The 16,412-nt window shown below is 42.9% G+C and overlaps 1 protein-coding gene across 1 annotated transcript in view; it reads left to right on the top strand.

The window, feature by feature from the left end:
* Positions 1–7,257, top strand: part of NR3C1 (nuclear receptor subfamily 3 group C member 1) — a 124,386-nt gene extending 117,129 nt beyond the window's left edge. The window contains exon 9 of the mRNA XM_054718003.1: positions 6,776–7,257. Coding sequence (XP_054573978.1) covers positions 6,776–6,808 — 33 coding nt within the window. The 3' untranslated portion in view covers positions 6,809–7,257. The remainder of the gene's footprint in view (positions 1–6,775) is intronic.
* Positions 7,258–16,412: the final 9,155 nt, after the last annotated feature.

Genomic DNA, 16,412 nt, shown 5'->3' with positions numbered 1-16,412 from the left:
TTCAAGTCTTGCTTCTGTCACTTACTAAGCCTGCAATCTTGGGAAAGTTCTACAGCCATACCAACATATTAAAGGAATGTGAGAATTTAATGAGATAAGCTATACGGAAGCTGCTTAGCTCAGTTCCTATTATACAGCAAGAGCTGCAGACATGTTAACTGTTTTTGAAATCCTCAGGGAAATTTAAGAGAAAAGGGACTTTTTTTTTCAGTGCTCTTCCCAGAAATGTATAGAAAAAGTCAACGTGAATAAGGAAGAGCGATATGAATACAGGGACTGTATACAAATTTCCAGTTTCACATACTCTGATTAATAAAGGTCATGCATAGGTCTGGGGCAGGCTGTTATGTTACCGGCCTACGTTTTCATTATCTCTTCTCATATTCCCAGCTGTCAGGCCTTGGCAGGGGTCACCCAGAGGCACTGCACATTCTTTCAGAAAGCATCTTACATTTCCATCTAGGATCTCAAAGCACAAGATGAGCAGCGCCAAGGCAGTGGAGATCAAAAGAGAAGAAGGAAAGTTACAGATTTAGTTGAACTAGTCTTTTATACAGAATTTTTTCTGGTCAATAAGAATTAACAACAAAGAAAAGGAACCATCCTGTTCATCTTTTACCCCACATGAAGTTTCCCCAGGCTATCGCTATAACTAATGCATATAAATATGAATTCAATTTCATTAATTAACATTAATGAGAGGAAGATGATCTGAGCTGAAGGCTAAAATTATATCTTTGTATATACTCAAAAGAATTGAAAACATGTCCACACAAAAACGTATACAAATATTCATAGCAGCATTATTCATAATACTTAAAAAATGGAAACATCAACTAAATGTTCATCAACTAATAAATGGATGAATAAAATGTGGTAAATCCACACAACAGTATTTGGCAATACAAAGGAATGCTACAAAATTTGCAAATATGCTAAATGAAAGAAGCCAGTCACAAGGGACCACATATTTTATAAGTCAATTTATACCGGGTAGGGCAAACAGGTTACAGTTGCTCATATGGAAAATAATACAATAATTAATAAATAACTCAAGAGTAAACACTTTAGCATACTCAGCTGTAAACCTACTTTTGCCCAATCCTGTATTAGGTGTCCAGAATAGGTAAACAAGGCAAATCTATAGAAAAAGTAAGATTTGTGGTTTCAAGGGACCGTAGGAGGAAATATTGAAAAGTGAGCATTTAATGGGTACTGGGTTTCTTTGGGGGTAATGGGAATGTTCTAAAATTAAACAGTTGACAGTTGCACAACTCTTGATTATATGAAAAGCCTTTGAATTGTATATTTAAAATGGATAAATTTTATGGTATCTGAGTTAGAGCTCAAAAAAAAAAAAAATAGGTCACTTAAATAACCCAATATCTATTAGTTAAACTGAATTTGTAGTTCAAAATCTTCCCAAAGAAAACTCCAGGCCGAGATGGTTTCACTGGTGAATTATAGCAAACATTTAAGGAAAAAATAATACTAATTCAACAAATTCTTTCCGGAAAAAAAACAAAACTGAAGAGGAGGAAATATTTCTCAATCCATTCCTTGAGGCCAGCATTACCCCGATACCAAAATTAGACAATTATAAGAAAATTACAAATTAATATCCCTCATGAACATGCATGCAAAAATTCTAAACAAAACTTTAGTAAATAGAATCTAATAATATATGAAAAGGATGACATATTATGACTGAGGGGTTATTCCAGGAATACAGGCTAGGATTCACATTTCAAAGTTAACCAATGTCATTCACAATAGAGGAAAACTAAAAAAACGACCAGACTTCAAACACTAAGACACCAAATTACTATATGACCCTGCAATTCCACTTCTAGGTATATACCCAAAAGAACTGAAAACAGGTACTCAAGCAAATAGCAGCAGCACTATCCACACTGGCCAAAAAGATGGAAACAGCAACAGACCACATGCCCATCAATGAATGAGTGGATAAGTTCATTGCTATATATATAGTACGTGTGTGTGTGTGTGTGTGTGTGTGTGTGTGTGTGTGTGTATATATATATATATATATATATATATATATATATATATATATATAAAATGAAATATTATTCAGCCATAAAAACTAAGTACTAATTCACACCACAACATATGGATGAAACTCCAACACATTATGGTAAGTGGAAGAAGCCAGACACAAAAGGTCACAAATCCCTAGCAAATCCCTAGAATAGATAAAACTATAGATACAGGAAATAAACTGGTGGTTGCTAAGGGAAGGGGATAATGGAGAGAAATTACTTCATGGGTAAAGGTTTTACTTTGAAATTATGGAAATGTTTTGAACTAGACAGAGATGGTGGTTGCATAACATTGTGAATAACCTAGATGCCACTAATTACTTGTTTTTAAATGGTTAATTTTGTTATAGTAATTTTATCTTAATAAATTACTATTTTTTAAAGCTACTAGAATCAGTGAGTTTAGCAAGGTTGCAGGATACATCAGCAAACTACTTATGGCCAAACCAACTTAGCACCTGTTTTTTTAAATCAAATGTTTTGAAATACAGACATTCATTCATTCATGTGTTGTCTAAGTTGCTTCCATACTGCGATGGTAGAGCTGAGTAGTTCTGACAGACATAGATGGCCCGCAAAGCCTAAACTATTTACTATCTGGCCTTTTACAGAGAAGGTCTGCTGATGTCTGGGATTCCATATCAATAGGCAAAAATTAATTTTTCTATGCACCAGCAAGAAATAATTAGAAATTGATATTTGAAAACAATATCATTTACAATGCTTTAAAAATGTGAGATACTTAGAGATAAATCTAACAAAATATGTGAAAACCCTGTACAGTGAAAACTACAAAATATTGCTGAGAAAAGTTAAAGATGATTTAAATACATGGAGAGATCTGTTCGTGTAATAAAAACTTAACATCATTAAATTTCAAGTCTCCTCAAATTGATTCATAGATTCAGTGTGATCACAATCAGAATTTTAGCAAAATTTGGTGGAAATTACAAGCACATTCTAAAATAAATACGTAAATGAATAGACCTAGAATAACCAAAACATCTATTAAATAAAACAACAAAGATCCATGGCTAACTCTACCTGACGTCAAAAATTATTACAAAATTACAGTAATTAAAATGACATGGTACTGAAATAAAAGTGTCCAAATTTCTGTAGACACTGATTGTCCACAGACAATGCAATGGAGAACGAGCCTTTTCAACCAGCGTGTGGGAACAACTGGTTATGCATGTTTTAAAAAATGAATCTGGATCCATACCTTGCACCATATACAAAAATTAACTCAAAATGGAGCACAGACATAAATGTAAAATCTAAAACTATATAATTTATAGACTAAAACATAGGGGAAAATCTGTAGCCTTGAAGTATATACATACAATGGAATATAATCTAGACCTAACAAAAAGGCAATTCTGCCATAAGCAACAACAGTGAACCTGGAGGACATTATGCTAAGGGAAATACGACAGCCATAGGATGACAAATCCTGCATGATGCCGTTTATATGAGATATCTAACACAGCCAAACTCCAAGAACCAGAGAGTACATTGGTGGTGCCAGAGGCTGGGAGGGGGAATGGTGAGTTGTAATCCGTGGGCATAAAGTCTCAGTTATGTAAGACCAATAGTTTCTAGAGATCTGCTGATACGCTATGTACATTTAACAATGTTAATATGTTAGAAAAAAATAGTTTTTCTGGCTCTTAGAGCCCTTCCTGAAGAAAGAGTTTAATGCACAGTGTCGATAAATAATTTGGAAACGCATTCAAAGTGGTGGCCAGGGTGACTTATAAAGCAAAGAAGAGAGTTTTGCTACTGCATATGTTTAGTAACACCTTAGAAAATCTGTGCTTAGCAGGTGTTACAAAACATTATTAAAAGTCTGGGGTAGGGGACTATACTCAAGGGACTGAAATAATAGTAAAACTGTATCTAAATAATGAGTTTTTTCAGATATAGCTAGAACTTTCAATAAAATCCACCTGACAGCTGGCAAAAACTCAAGCCATAATTAAGAATTTTCAAAGATTAACCTATCAATTTAAGTAAATAACACAATAGTATAATTATTCTAATTGCAAACTTCATGAAGTCAAAAATAAACCAAAGATTAAGATAAAAATGCTTATTCTGTATTGAAAGAATTACTTATTAAAATGTCCACACTACCCAAAGCAAGCTACAGATTCAACGCAACCACTATTAGAATACCAATGGCATATTTCACAGATCTAGAACAAATATTCCAAAATTTTATTTGGAACTATATAAAGCTTGAATAGCCTCAGCAATCTTGAGAAAGAGAAACAAAATTGGAGGGATCACAATACCGGATAGCAAACTATACTACAAAGCCACTGTAATAAAAACAGCCTGGATTAGACTATCTACTTACACCACACACAAAAACAAACTCAAAATGAGTAAAAAGCTTAAATTTAAGTTGAAAAACCATAGAAATCCTAAAGGAAAACAGAGGCAGTAAAATCTCAGACATCTCACGTAGCAGTATTTTTGCCAATACATCTCCTAGGGCAAGAGAAACAAAGAAAAAAATTAAAAATTGGGACTTCATCAAACTAAAAAGCTTCTGCCAGCAAAAGAAGCAATCAACAAAATGAGAAGGGAATCCAGTGTATAGGAGAACATATCCACCAATGATACATCTGAAAAGGGGTTAATTTCCAAAATATATAAAGAACTCTTACAACTCAACACTAGGAAGACAAACAATTCAATTAAAAAATGGGAAAAGGACCTGAATATGACACTTATCCAAAGAGGACATACAGATGGCTAAGAGACATATGGCTAAGAGACATACAGTGAATATGACAGATGGCTAAGAGACATACAGTGAATATGACACTTATCCAAAGAGGACATACAGATGGCTAAGAGACATATGGAACAATGCTTAGCATCACTAATCGTTAGAGAGATGCAAATTAAAACAACAATAGGTATCACTTACACTTGCCAGAATGGCTACCATCAACAAAGCAACAAACAAGTGCTGGTGAGGATGTGGAGAAAAGGGAACCCTAGTACAGTGTGGTGCAGCCATTGCAGAAAACAGTATGGAGTTTTCTCAAAAACTTAAAAATAGAACTGCCTTTTGACCTAGTGATCCCACTCCTGGGAATATATACTAAGAATCCCAAAACACCAATCAGAAAGAATATATGCACCCCTATGTTCATAGCAGCATTATTTACAATAGCCAAGATCTGGAAACAGCCCAAATGCCCATCAGTAGGTAAGTGGCTAAAAAAGCTGTGGTACATTTATTTACACAATGGAATACTATGCAGCTATAAAAAAGAAGGATCTCTTACCCTTTGATACAGACTGGAGGGACCTGGAGATTATTATGCTAAATGAAATAAAGACAGCCAAAGAAGGACAAATATCATGATATAACATTATATGTAAAATCTAATGAATAAAATAAATTTCCTGACAGAGTGAGGTGTTTTGTAAGAGGTTTTGTTCTATGTCTACAACATGGGAATAAGGCACTGCAATAAAGATGATCCTGAAAGGACTCAGTTTCTCCTGCCAGTATGGGGAGTTGGAAATAGATCTGACAGTAATAATATCACCAATAATGGTCATTGTCTGGAAAAGAGCCGACGGCCTCAGCAAGGAGGTAAAACCCTCAATACTGAAGGCAGGTAAAGGGCCAACTACCTACTAACATCCACTGAGTGTTCAGCATTCCATTTTTAAAGAAAAAAAAATGTGCCTCCCCTGTTTACACTTCAAATCCCAAAGTCTGTGATGTTAGCAGGGGCTCTTAAGGTCAACACGCTGAAGCCAAGCTCCGAGCACCATAGATTTACATGCACTTCAGAGCCAAGGCCTCCATTTGCGTTAATCACTGAGCCCCAGGGTTTAGCACAGAGATTAGCGTTTTATCAGTAATATTTTTAAAATTAATGCTTGATGAATACCACAACCTGTAATAATGACGCTGAGCTCTTCTGTTCTCCCACCGCCCCCTTAATGGGTCCAGCAGCCTAGGTGGTGGGAGGAGCAGTAGTGGCCTGGCCACCCAGCTTCTCCAAGGCTCTGGGCGAGCCGCTGCCCCAGATGCCCAAGAGGAAGGTCAGCCCCTGCCTAGGGGGCAGTGAAGGAGGAGTTCAAAGAGGTTGTCAGCTAAGCCCACTCCTGCCAAGGTGGAAATGATGCCAAAAATAGGCAGCAGAAAAGGATAAATCTGCAGAGCAAAAAGTGCAGACAAAAGAAAAAAAGAGCAGCAAAGGGAAAACAGACAGAAATGGCTGAGAAACTCAAGATTTACCTGCAGAAAACAGAGAAACAAAAAGCAAGGAGAGGTCAGCTTCTGATGAAGAGAAAGAAGCCAAGTCTGATTAATATCATACTCCAGGTCTTACTGCTCATATAATGCAGAGGAACATTTTTATCAACTATTTTGTAAACGCAAGTTTTTTTCATAACTCTAGAAACATTTTGAAGGAGGGAATCCCACTTCATCCCATTTTTAAGTGTAAATACTGTTTTTAAGGTGAAATCATTTGCTGGCTGTGTTTTGGTCCAACCAGAAAACAGTGGGGTATTGAATGTGGGAGCTTTGTCTTGGGTGTCAGCTTAACATCCCGCCGATGCAGGTAGTTTATATCCTATAATGCAAAGCATAGGAGGTGGCAATTTGGAGTCAGTTGTGCATTCAATGTGTCTTAAACAATTTTAAATTACTTCTATTCCCATGGTTTTAGCAGAATTGTTTCCTCAAGAAAACCACTCCTTGATCGTGGCTCTCCCAGTCAGAATTTCCTGCATCTGTAACATCTTTGGTGTGGTAGTCATTTGCCTAGTAACTCTGTTAACATGCTGTGAAAGATTGAAAATTTGATTGTAGACTATATGATATTAAATTGTGAATTAGTGGGACTTCGATGTAACAACATATCAACATTTGAAGATATTGGTACCTGATATTCCGTTAAGGAAAATTAGCCTCCGAATTTTAAACTGGAAAGTCACTGGGATAACTGCTCAGAAAAGAATCACCACTGCATGACTTTTTCGGTTTTTGGTACATGTGTTAAGAATTGTGTATAAATTGAAATGTGTGTGTACTTATGCTTGAAACAACTAATAAAATCTCTGTGGAAGAATAAAAAATTTAAAAAAGTGTTACCAATCTACTTTTGTATCTACTTATAAAAGTAGTAAAAGGAGAGAACTTTTTGAGATATTTTTCAAGCTCCATTCTTTTTTTTTTTAATCTTCACTTGAGGATATTTTTATTGAACTTACGAGAAACATCGATGTGAGAAACAGATCAGCTGCCTCCTGTCAGAGCCCAATGGGGGATCGAACCTTCAACCTAGGTGTGTGCCCTTTTTTGTTATTGTTAATCCTCACCGGAGGGTATTTTTTACATTGCTTTTTTAGAGAGTGAAAGGGGAGGGGTGGAAGGGAGGGGGTGAGAGAGAGAGAGACATGGATTGGTTGCCTCCCACACGCGCTCAGACCAGGGCCTGGATCGAACCTGCATCCCAGGTAGTTGCCCTTGACTAGGAATCAAACCCAAGACCCCTCGGTGAGCAGGCCAACACTCTAACTACTGAGCACACTGGCCAGGGCTCAAACTCCATTCTTAAACATTCCCTGATTATAGTCACTCTTCTGAAAGCAAATAAAAATAACTACGAAGAAACACCACAGAAATCGGCCATCGTTTTGCATCTTGGGCAAAGGATCAGCTGAGATCAATTAAATGACCTTATTGGCCAGGCTGCCCACAGGAAGAGACTGGTTCTTCTCTTGACCCCATGATGCAGAGCGTAGGATAAAACCATGTGTCCTCAGGTTCTACGGGCAAGCTGGCCAAGTGTGTTTCCTAGTGTGTACCTCCCGGGAGAACAAAACGCAGTGGTGTACAAACACAAAAAGGCGAGAGCAGAGGATACATTCCAGTTGTTTAGTCAACAGGTCATACCTCTGGTGGGAAGGGCGTCCTCTGGTCGGGGCCCCCACCACTGTCGGGCGATGCAGCAGCGGGTAGGCAGCACGATGGAGCCCCGTGAGAACGGCGAGTGGGAACGAGGGGGTCTCCGGCTCCACCACTTACAAGCTGTGGGCTTCGGGCTCTTCCTCACGGAGCCGTCACCGCGGCAGGCTCTCCCTGCCAGGAAGAAATGAACGTGTGTCCGTGTCAAACACCTGGCACAGAGAGCACATGGTGTCAAGCCCTCACCTCTGAGAGGCAAGCACAGGGGATACTGTAATAACCGGGTGTGGTGTCAGATGGGCACTACACTTCTCAGGGTGGTCACTCAGTAGGTCATGGAATGTGCAACCACTGGTTTGTACGCCTGAAACTAATGTAATATTGCATGTCCACTGTAATTGAAAAATAAAACAAATTTCAAGTTAAAAAAAAAAAGGAAGAGACTACACCCATGCGCACACAAGCTGCCCACAGAAAAAACGCCATAAAGGTTCCCCAAGGATGCCCAACGTAAACCAGGGAGTGGCCCTGCCCTTGGGGAGCCTGCAGTCGCGCACTGGAGGTGGGCAGCGTGGTGGCCCCTAAGACTGTAGCCGGGCAGGCCCACCTACGCTGAGGCCTGGTCGCCAGGGTGAGGCGGACGGACGCTCTAAGCACCTGGGCAGGGACTTCAAAATCAGCTTAAGCGATACATACGAGGAAAGCCGTCCCCAGAGAGGAAGATGTTGCGGCTGGAACTGGGGTTCTCGCAGGGCTGCTCTGCACACCTCAGCCACTGCCACGGCCTGGCTCTCCGCGGGCTGCCACGTGCTAGCCCGTGAGCGTGTCAGCGGCGCAGAGGGAGGCCTCCTCCCATAAGGCCTTGCGAGCTCTGTACTTGCCTCTCATTGGCCCAAACTGGCTTGGGCCCGCCCACCCCTCAACCAATCAGTGCCCAGAGACAGCCGACTAATCATGATTGACTAAAAGCTTCCTTCACAGGTGGAAGGGATGGTTGAGAGTCAGCCTCAGTGTCTCCTGGAAAGCACTCATTCGATCAATATTTCATAAAGGAATGGGTGGAATAATGAGTGGCTGAATCTACAATGGGATGGAATATGTGTTCTTTTTAAAGGGTTTTTTTTTTCCTTTGGAGGGTGAAGGGAGCTGCTTTTGATTTGAGTTCCACATAATTAAATAGACTCACCTGAGTATACTTTAAGTGACTTTATTGGAAAGTTATCAGCAATTAAGCACCGAGCACCATTAATGTTACTAAGCAAGTAGTCTGCGTCAGGCACTATGTGGAGTGTGACTTGGGTGTAAAAGCACAGGATTTGGAGTGCAGTAGGCCTGGGTTCAAATCCTGACCCTATCCTTTACTATGCATACAATCTTGTTGCTTAACCTCTCTGGGTCTCAGTTTCCTCATCCACCAAAACGAGAAACCACAGTTCCGACCTCGTGATGCTGTGAGGATTCGGTAGTAAGCCCTGTGAAATGGTCAGCACACGGAATGTTTAATAAATGCTAGCCATTACTATCACTCGTAATAAATCCGTCCTGAATCAGCTTGTTTCATGTAAACTGTGCATGAGGCTAGAAGAGGAAAGACATCTGTTCTCTGGCCAATAGTGTGTACAGTTCAGCAAATGGAATGACAATCCCTAAATAGTCCTCTTATCAGCTGGTAGGACTGGATGGGCGGGCCTTTCCCATCTAAAGTAGAGGCCGCCCACTTTGGGACCCAATCTCTTCCCCCTATTCCCAACATGCAAGTTACGACTAGGCTACTGTTTTAAATCCAAATATTTACCCAAGAGAAATGAAAATATAAGGCTTGTACATGAATGTTCATAGTAACTTTTTCCATAGTAGTCAAAAACTGTAAACAACCCAATAAAGAAATAATAAGAAATACATGATTCTTTAAAACAGTTTATATACCATATTTGAAAATAATAATGAAAGGACTTGCTCTCCCAGATGCTCAGACTTATTATAAAAGTTATAATTATTCAGATATATGGTATTGGCAGCAGGATAGATGAAAAGGCCAATGGAGACTCCAGAAACAGATGCAGACAATAAGAAAACGGGCTTTATTCATGTCAACAGTGGCACTGCAGAGCAGATGGTCCTTAGAATAAATGTTTTTTGTGGGGTTTTTTTATTATTATTGATTTCAGAGAGGAAGGGAGAGGGAGAGAGATAGAAACATCAACGATGAGAGAGAATCATTGATCAGCTGCCTCCTTCACACGCCACACTGGTGATTGTGCCCACAACCTGGGCATGTCCTTGACTGGGAATCAGACCATGACCTCCCGGTTCATAGGTCAATGCTCAACCACTGAGCCACACCAGCCGGGAAGTCCTTAGAATAAAAGAAACAACACATTAGAACAATTGTAAATTCTTGTGATGGTCAGTTTTGTGTGTCAACTTGGCTAGGCTATAGTCCCTAGTCAATCAAAAACGAATCTAAGCGTTGCTGTAAAAGCATTTTGTGGTGTGATTAAAGTCTGTAGTCAGTTAGCTTTACCTAGAGGAAATCATCCTAGATCGGTGGTCGGCAAACTCATTACTCAACAGAGCAAAATATCAACAGTACAATGATTGAAATTTCTTTTGAGAGCCAAATTTTTTAAACTTGAACTTCTTCTAACACCACTTCTTCAAAGCAGACTCGCCCAGGCCGTGGTATTTTGTGGAAGAGCCACACTCAAGGGGCCAAAGAGCTGCATGTGGCTCGCGAGCCGCAGTTTGCCGACCACGATCCTAGATCATCTCAGCCTGCCTGACTCAATCATTTGAAAAGCAGCACAAAAGGTTCTTTTGAAAAATTCCACTTGTGGATAAGTTTCAGCTCCTGCCTGAGAGTTATAGCTGGCCTTGCTGGTGGCCTGCTCTATAGATTTCAGGTTGGACGAGCCAGAGGGAAAGCTTGTCCACAGAATAGTCATGTGCAGCAAATGGGGATAGTTAGGTAAACTGCAGCACCCCCTTAATATAGGATTATGCAGCTATTAAAAGTATGCTTACAAAGTGCTTAACAAAATAGAAATGTTTATGCTGTAATCCTATATAATAAAAACATAGTATGCAAATTGTCCCCTCGACCGGAGTTCTTCAACCAGGGGGTGGGAAGGGTGGGAGGCCCCAGCCTGCAGCCAGTAGCCACTAGGGACCCTGCCAGTGCACGAATTTTGTGCACTGGGCCTCCAGTTTGAAATAACAATGATCAAACTATGTTTTTTAAAAGTGTGTATGGTGTACATAAAGTTCAGATCAGACAAAACTAATCTATGATGTTAGAAATCAGATAGTGGTTACCCTTGAGGGAGGGTTGTAATTGGAAGGAGTATGGTGGGTGATTTCAGGAATGTTGATACTGTTCTATTTCTTAATTCTGGGTGTGGTAACATGCATTTCATTTCATTTGTGAAAATTCATTGAATTGATTTGTGTATATGTATGTGCGTGTGTGGATATATATATATAATGCATATATGTTATATAAAATATATGTTTTCCTTTAGTTAAAAAATTATGGATAGAAGAAAATATAACTGGTGGCTGTCACAACAGGGTGAGGCCACAGATAATGTTTTTGTTTCTTCCTTTTTCTTCTCTATTTTTTTTAAATAAACATGGGTTAGTTTTGTAATGGGAGACAAATATCTAGTTGACCTTAGCTAATTGTAAGTGACAGGCATGCACAATAATTCTTTGGAGTTGAAAGGAAGAAGAACTCAAGATGGGCTGCTGTGATCTGGAAGACTTCTTGGGAGTAGGAGGTGGGATCTTCACCTCAGGCAGGAAGAAAGGGAGGAAAGTGGTTGGGAGTTTGGGAAGGAAAGGGGACCAAGCCAGAGAAAAAATATGAGCCCATCTGTGGAGGCAGGGATATGATGGACAATTATTGCTTCAGTGGTTCAGCGTTCATTCCCCTTCTAGTAACGCCCCCCCCCCCCATATTTCTTAGGAGAAAGAACCCCTCTCCCATTCTTGGCACAAGTGCCGACCTTGACCCTGAGCTCAGAGCAGGCAGATGGTGAGTCAGCAATAGATGGTCATGTAACCCAAGTTAGTCTAAGGTAAAACCCAGGAGTTTGGCTGAAAACTTTGGGACAGAGAGACGCCCTGAGGTACTTTAGCTGATGCAATGTCTGCCTGGAGCTATTGGAGGCCACGTGGGTACAAGGAGGGGAACATCTTCCTGGAAGGGAAACAAAGGCTGAGGTCAGAGACGGAGGGCAGCTCTCGGATGACATCACGGAGCAGCAGGTACCATTCTGAATGCAATTGCATTTCTTGGCCTTTCTACTGATGTGGGCCAATAATATTTTTTTAATTTAAGCTGTTCTGAGTTGGGTTTCTATCACTAGCAACCAAGAGCTGAGTGGTATGGACAGAACACTACACCCTGAGGAGTATTTTATCATGAACTTGTTTACAACTACTAGCTCATAATAAAAAGCACAGCAGATTTTCATCAGTTTTATTATTTACTCTAGAGGCCCGGTACATGAAATTCATGCATGGCGGGGGTGGGGGGTGTCCCTCAGACCAGCCTGCACCCTCTCCAATCTGGAACCCCTCAAGGGATGTCTGACTGCCTGTTTAGGCCCGATCCCACTGGTGGTATTGGGCCTAAATGGGCAGTCAGACATCCCTCTCACAATCCAGGACTGCTGGCTCCCAACTGCTCACCTGCCAGCCTGCCTGATTGCCCCTAACCGCTTCTGCCTGCCAGCCTGATCACCCCCTAACTGCCCTCCCTTGCCAGCCTGGTCGCCCCAAACTGTCCTCCCCTGTCGGCCTGGTCACCCCCAACTGCCCTCCTCTGCAGACCTGGTCATCCCTAACTGTCTTCCCGTGCAGGCTTGGTTGCCCCCAACAGCCCTCCCCTGCTGGCCTGGTCACCCTTAACTGACCTCCCTTGCCAGCCTGGTAGCCCCTAACTGCCCTTCCCTCCTGGCCTGGTCGCCCACAACTGCCTCCCCTTGCTGGCCATCTTGTGGTGGCCATCTTGTGTCCACATGGGGTTGGCCATCTTTGACCACATAGGGGTGGCCATCTTGTGTGTTGGAGTGATGGTCAATTTGCATATTACTCTTTTATTAGATAGGATTCTCTATAGCCAAGGCAAGTCCTTACTGCTGGCCCCACGGCACTCAGCTCCCACTGTCCCCTCTGCCTTGCTCTGACAAACACCAATGAAGAGGAGCCACAGATGTTGAACTACACATGGTCTTAGAGAAACTCTACTCCACTCACCCCATTTATTGATATGAAACTGAGAAGTTTCTTATCATAAAGAAGGGAATAAATTAGGCCGAGGTCTGCCTTGCACTGGTCCAGAGGGGCAATAAGAAAGGGACACAGAGTACCCGGTAACTTGTGAAATGGAAGCTCACAAAATAAAACCCTCTGTGGGCCTGGACGCTCCTGTCCCACGGCCTCTGCAGTCACTGGGTGTGGGCAGGGCGGGGAATGCTCTTCAGTCCACAGCTTTCATGCTCAGGGGTTCAGCCTCATTAGTCAGCCTCAAAGACTCATCTATTTTTATCCAGACAGACACACTGGCACTTGGACTGGGTCCTCGTCTCAGACGCGACTGAACAGCTGGGTAGAGAGTAGAAAGCTCACGAACGCTGGTGCACACCATCTTAAGATCAAGCTCCGGGAAGGGCTCTTGGGGTTGAAAAGCGACAGGGACTGTTCCTAAAACAGTTTGCAGACATCTCTGGGTCAGGGGCCAGCGGCAGTTACAGGTTCCCATATGCTGATGAGGGATAAGATTTAGACTCTAGACCAGCCACTCCCATCACAGTTAGATGAGTGTTTTGGAAACAGTAAAATCCCCACTTCATTTCCCATCCACCCTCCCCCCCCCAAATGTTTTTCCCCTTAGTCACTCTTACCCTTAGTTAGTTGTAAAACAAACAGCAAGGCTACTCTCTCCATTTCTGCTCACGCCCTTCGTTTTGTCTTGCTGGAAAATGAACTGCTGAAACAAGTTACCTTGAAGGAGAAGGAAGGGGTGGGGAGGGAAGAAAGTACTAGATCTAGTTATCTGTTGGGCTCTGTGGCCCTGGACGAGTGTTTATAAGCAGGGTCCAGTGTCTGAAAGGCCTGGGTTCCAATCCCAGCTCCATCAGTAATATGCTTTGTGAGCTTGGGCGAAGGAACTCTGGGCCTTACTTTTCTCATCTGTGAAATGGAGATCATCACATCAACATCACATGGTGCTAACGTGAAATGAAGACAGCTTCTCTCTTTAGTGCTTGTGGACCACAGTCATCCAAAAACCAGATTATTCTTTTCAAAGCTCCTTTCTGACCGATGGTTCCACACAGCACACGCTCTGGCAACAGAGGTCTGAGGAGCGTTCGCGGATCGCTGACCCGATCAACCGCCGTGCCCAGGCTCAACTCCAGACACCCTGGATCCCAGATCTGGACTTCCGTCTTTTATGGCTCTGAGCTGCACTCAGATTTACCAGAAATACATAAATTAAGTAATTATGGTGGCACAAGCCAGGGCCGAGAAAGGGCATGGTTCAGAGCACACAGCTGAGGGGGCCCTGCCTGGGCTGAGGCCCACAGCATCTCCTCCCCAGGTGGGGCATGAACTTGAAGAGTGAGCAGTTGTTTTGCTGGGCTGTTCCACCCACCCACCCACCCCCAACCCCAAAAAATAAACCTGGCTGCTTTCTTGTTTTAAGGATAAAGGAGGTTGGTGAGCTAGACCCTGCAGTACACAGTCTTCCTCTTGGATGAGCTGTCAAACTGGCCCTGGCCCAGCCAGTGCTTCTGCAGAGGAGGCAGCCAACTCTCCGGGGTTAAGTGGGAGTGGCCAGTGAGGGGACGGTTTCTGTCCCACTTTGCTGGTCCTGACAGGATGACCAAGGGACAAGGCCTCCTCAGCAGCTCTGTCCTTCACAGGTGGAGCCTTCTGGGGCTCACGGCTTATGTGTTAGCTCTTCCTTGGAGCCGTTGCTGACCCCTCCCTCCCAGCACCCCGAATGTCTCCCTCAGAGCTCTCACAGCTTTCGTTTTTGTTAATTTCATTTGTGCACATTTCACTAATGCAAACGGCTGTCTTCTCTACAGGACTGTGAGGTTTCAGAGAGCGGGAGAAGGTCTGTCTCAATCACACGTGGAACCCCAGGATTCAGCGTAGCGCCTGGTGCCCACGGGTGTGTGCTGAGTGAGTTGTGTGCGTGCACACGTGGATGGATGCACGCACACCCCAGCCTCTGCTGCTCCTGGTTATAGGAACGGGGGTCGGTCCTTCATTTCTTTGGACTTCGCCTCTCCAGTGACAAAGGGCATGCTTCTAGGTCCCCGAACAACGCCAAACCCCGATTCCACGAGGAGAGGGCTGGAAAGGGCCGGAGCAAGGTCACCAACAAGTCAGGCTCCCACATGCTCTAGGTCTCCGGCAGGGAGCCGGGTTAAAAGCTGTGCCAGGCCGCTGTCTGAGCGACTGAGTCAGCTGCTCTCACACTCTCGGCATGGTCAGAGCCCTACCCTCCCCCACCACCCCCCAACGGGGTTCCTGGTCAAAACCCAAATGGAGGTGTGGCATCCACAGCAGTCAGACAGATGTCCCTGGGAAGCTGTCCACACGAGGCCTGGTCTTGGCCAAAACATCTTTTGTGTTTGGGGCTACACCCTCCACCCTCCCTCCCACTCCTGTCCCTCCTCCCCCAGCAGTGCTGCTCTGAACCTGGGCTGGAGGTTCAGACAGGTCAGGAGTCCCTGGCCCAGCCCCAGTCTGGCTCGGAGTGAGGAGGTAGTCTTACAGCAGACCCGGCAAGTGCCTTGCAGTGGCATTATTTCAAAATGGGGTTTCACAGGTGCCAACTCTAGAAATGCCCTCCTCCTCCTTCTGTGGGCTCTGTGGAGTCCTAGTTTTAACCTGAAGGGATGGCTGATGATAATGAACTAATCTGATGAGCCACCTCCTCTGCTCTCCCCCCCAGCAATTAAGAGCAGTTTACATAAACATTGAAATAAAAACGCACTTACCTATGAATTAGCAGTTCCATGTTCAAGAATCAATATTACAGCTACACTTGCTTTTAAAGTGTAAGTGATCAAGGACAGTCCGTGAAAACTTGTAGTAATAAACGATTGAAAGGAGCTTAAATTTCCACCCCTGGGAGACAGAGTCTATGAATGCCTGTAGTCCCAAAGGATGTGTTTCCATGTAGCCATTAAAGACTGTCGCAGGCAGGTACTGATAAAGAAAAGTCCCCAGGGACATTCCATTTAAAAAGCAAGATGCAGAATAGTGCCATTTGCTTAAAGATTAGCCTCTACTCCAATGTCTGTGTGACATGGGTTGTACTGTGTGCTCCCATAACTCATATGGTGGAGTCCTTTAGAAAGCGTGCAAAAAGA

The sequence above is a fragment of the Eptesicus fuscus genome, chromosome 6 (genome assembly GCF_027574615.1).
Source record: "Eptesicus fuscus isolate TK198812 chromosome 6, DD_ASM_mEF_20220401, whole genome shotgun sequence".
In the NCBI taxonomy this organism is placed as follows: Eukaryota; Metazoa; Chordata; class Mammalia; order Chiroptera; family Vespertilionidae; genus Eptesicus; species Eptesicus fuscus.
The sequence above is the reverse complement of the archived record's forward strand: the minus strand, read 5'-3'. Positions and strand labels throughout refer to the sequence as shown.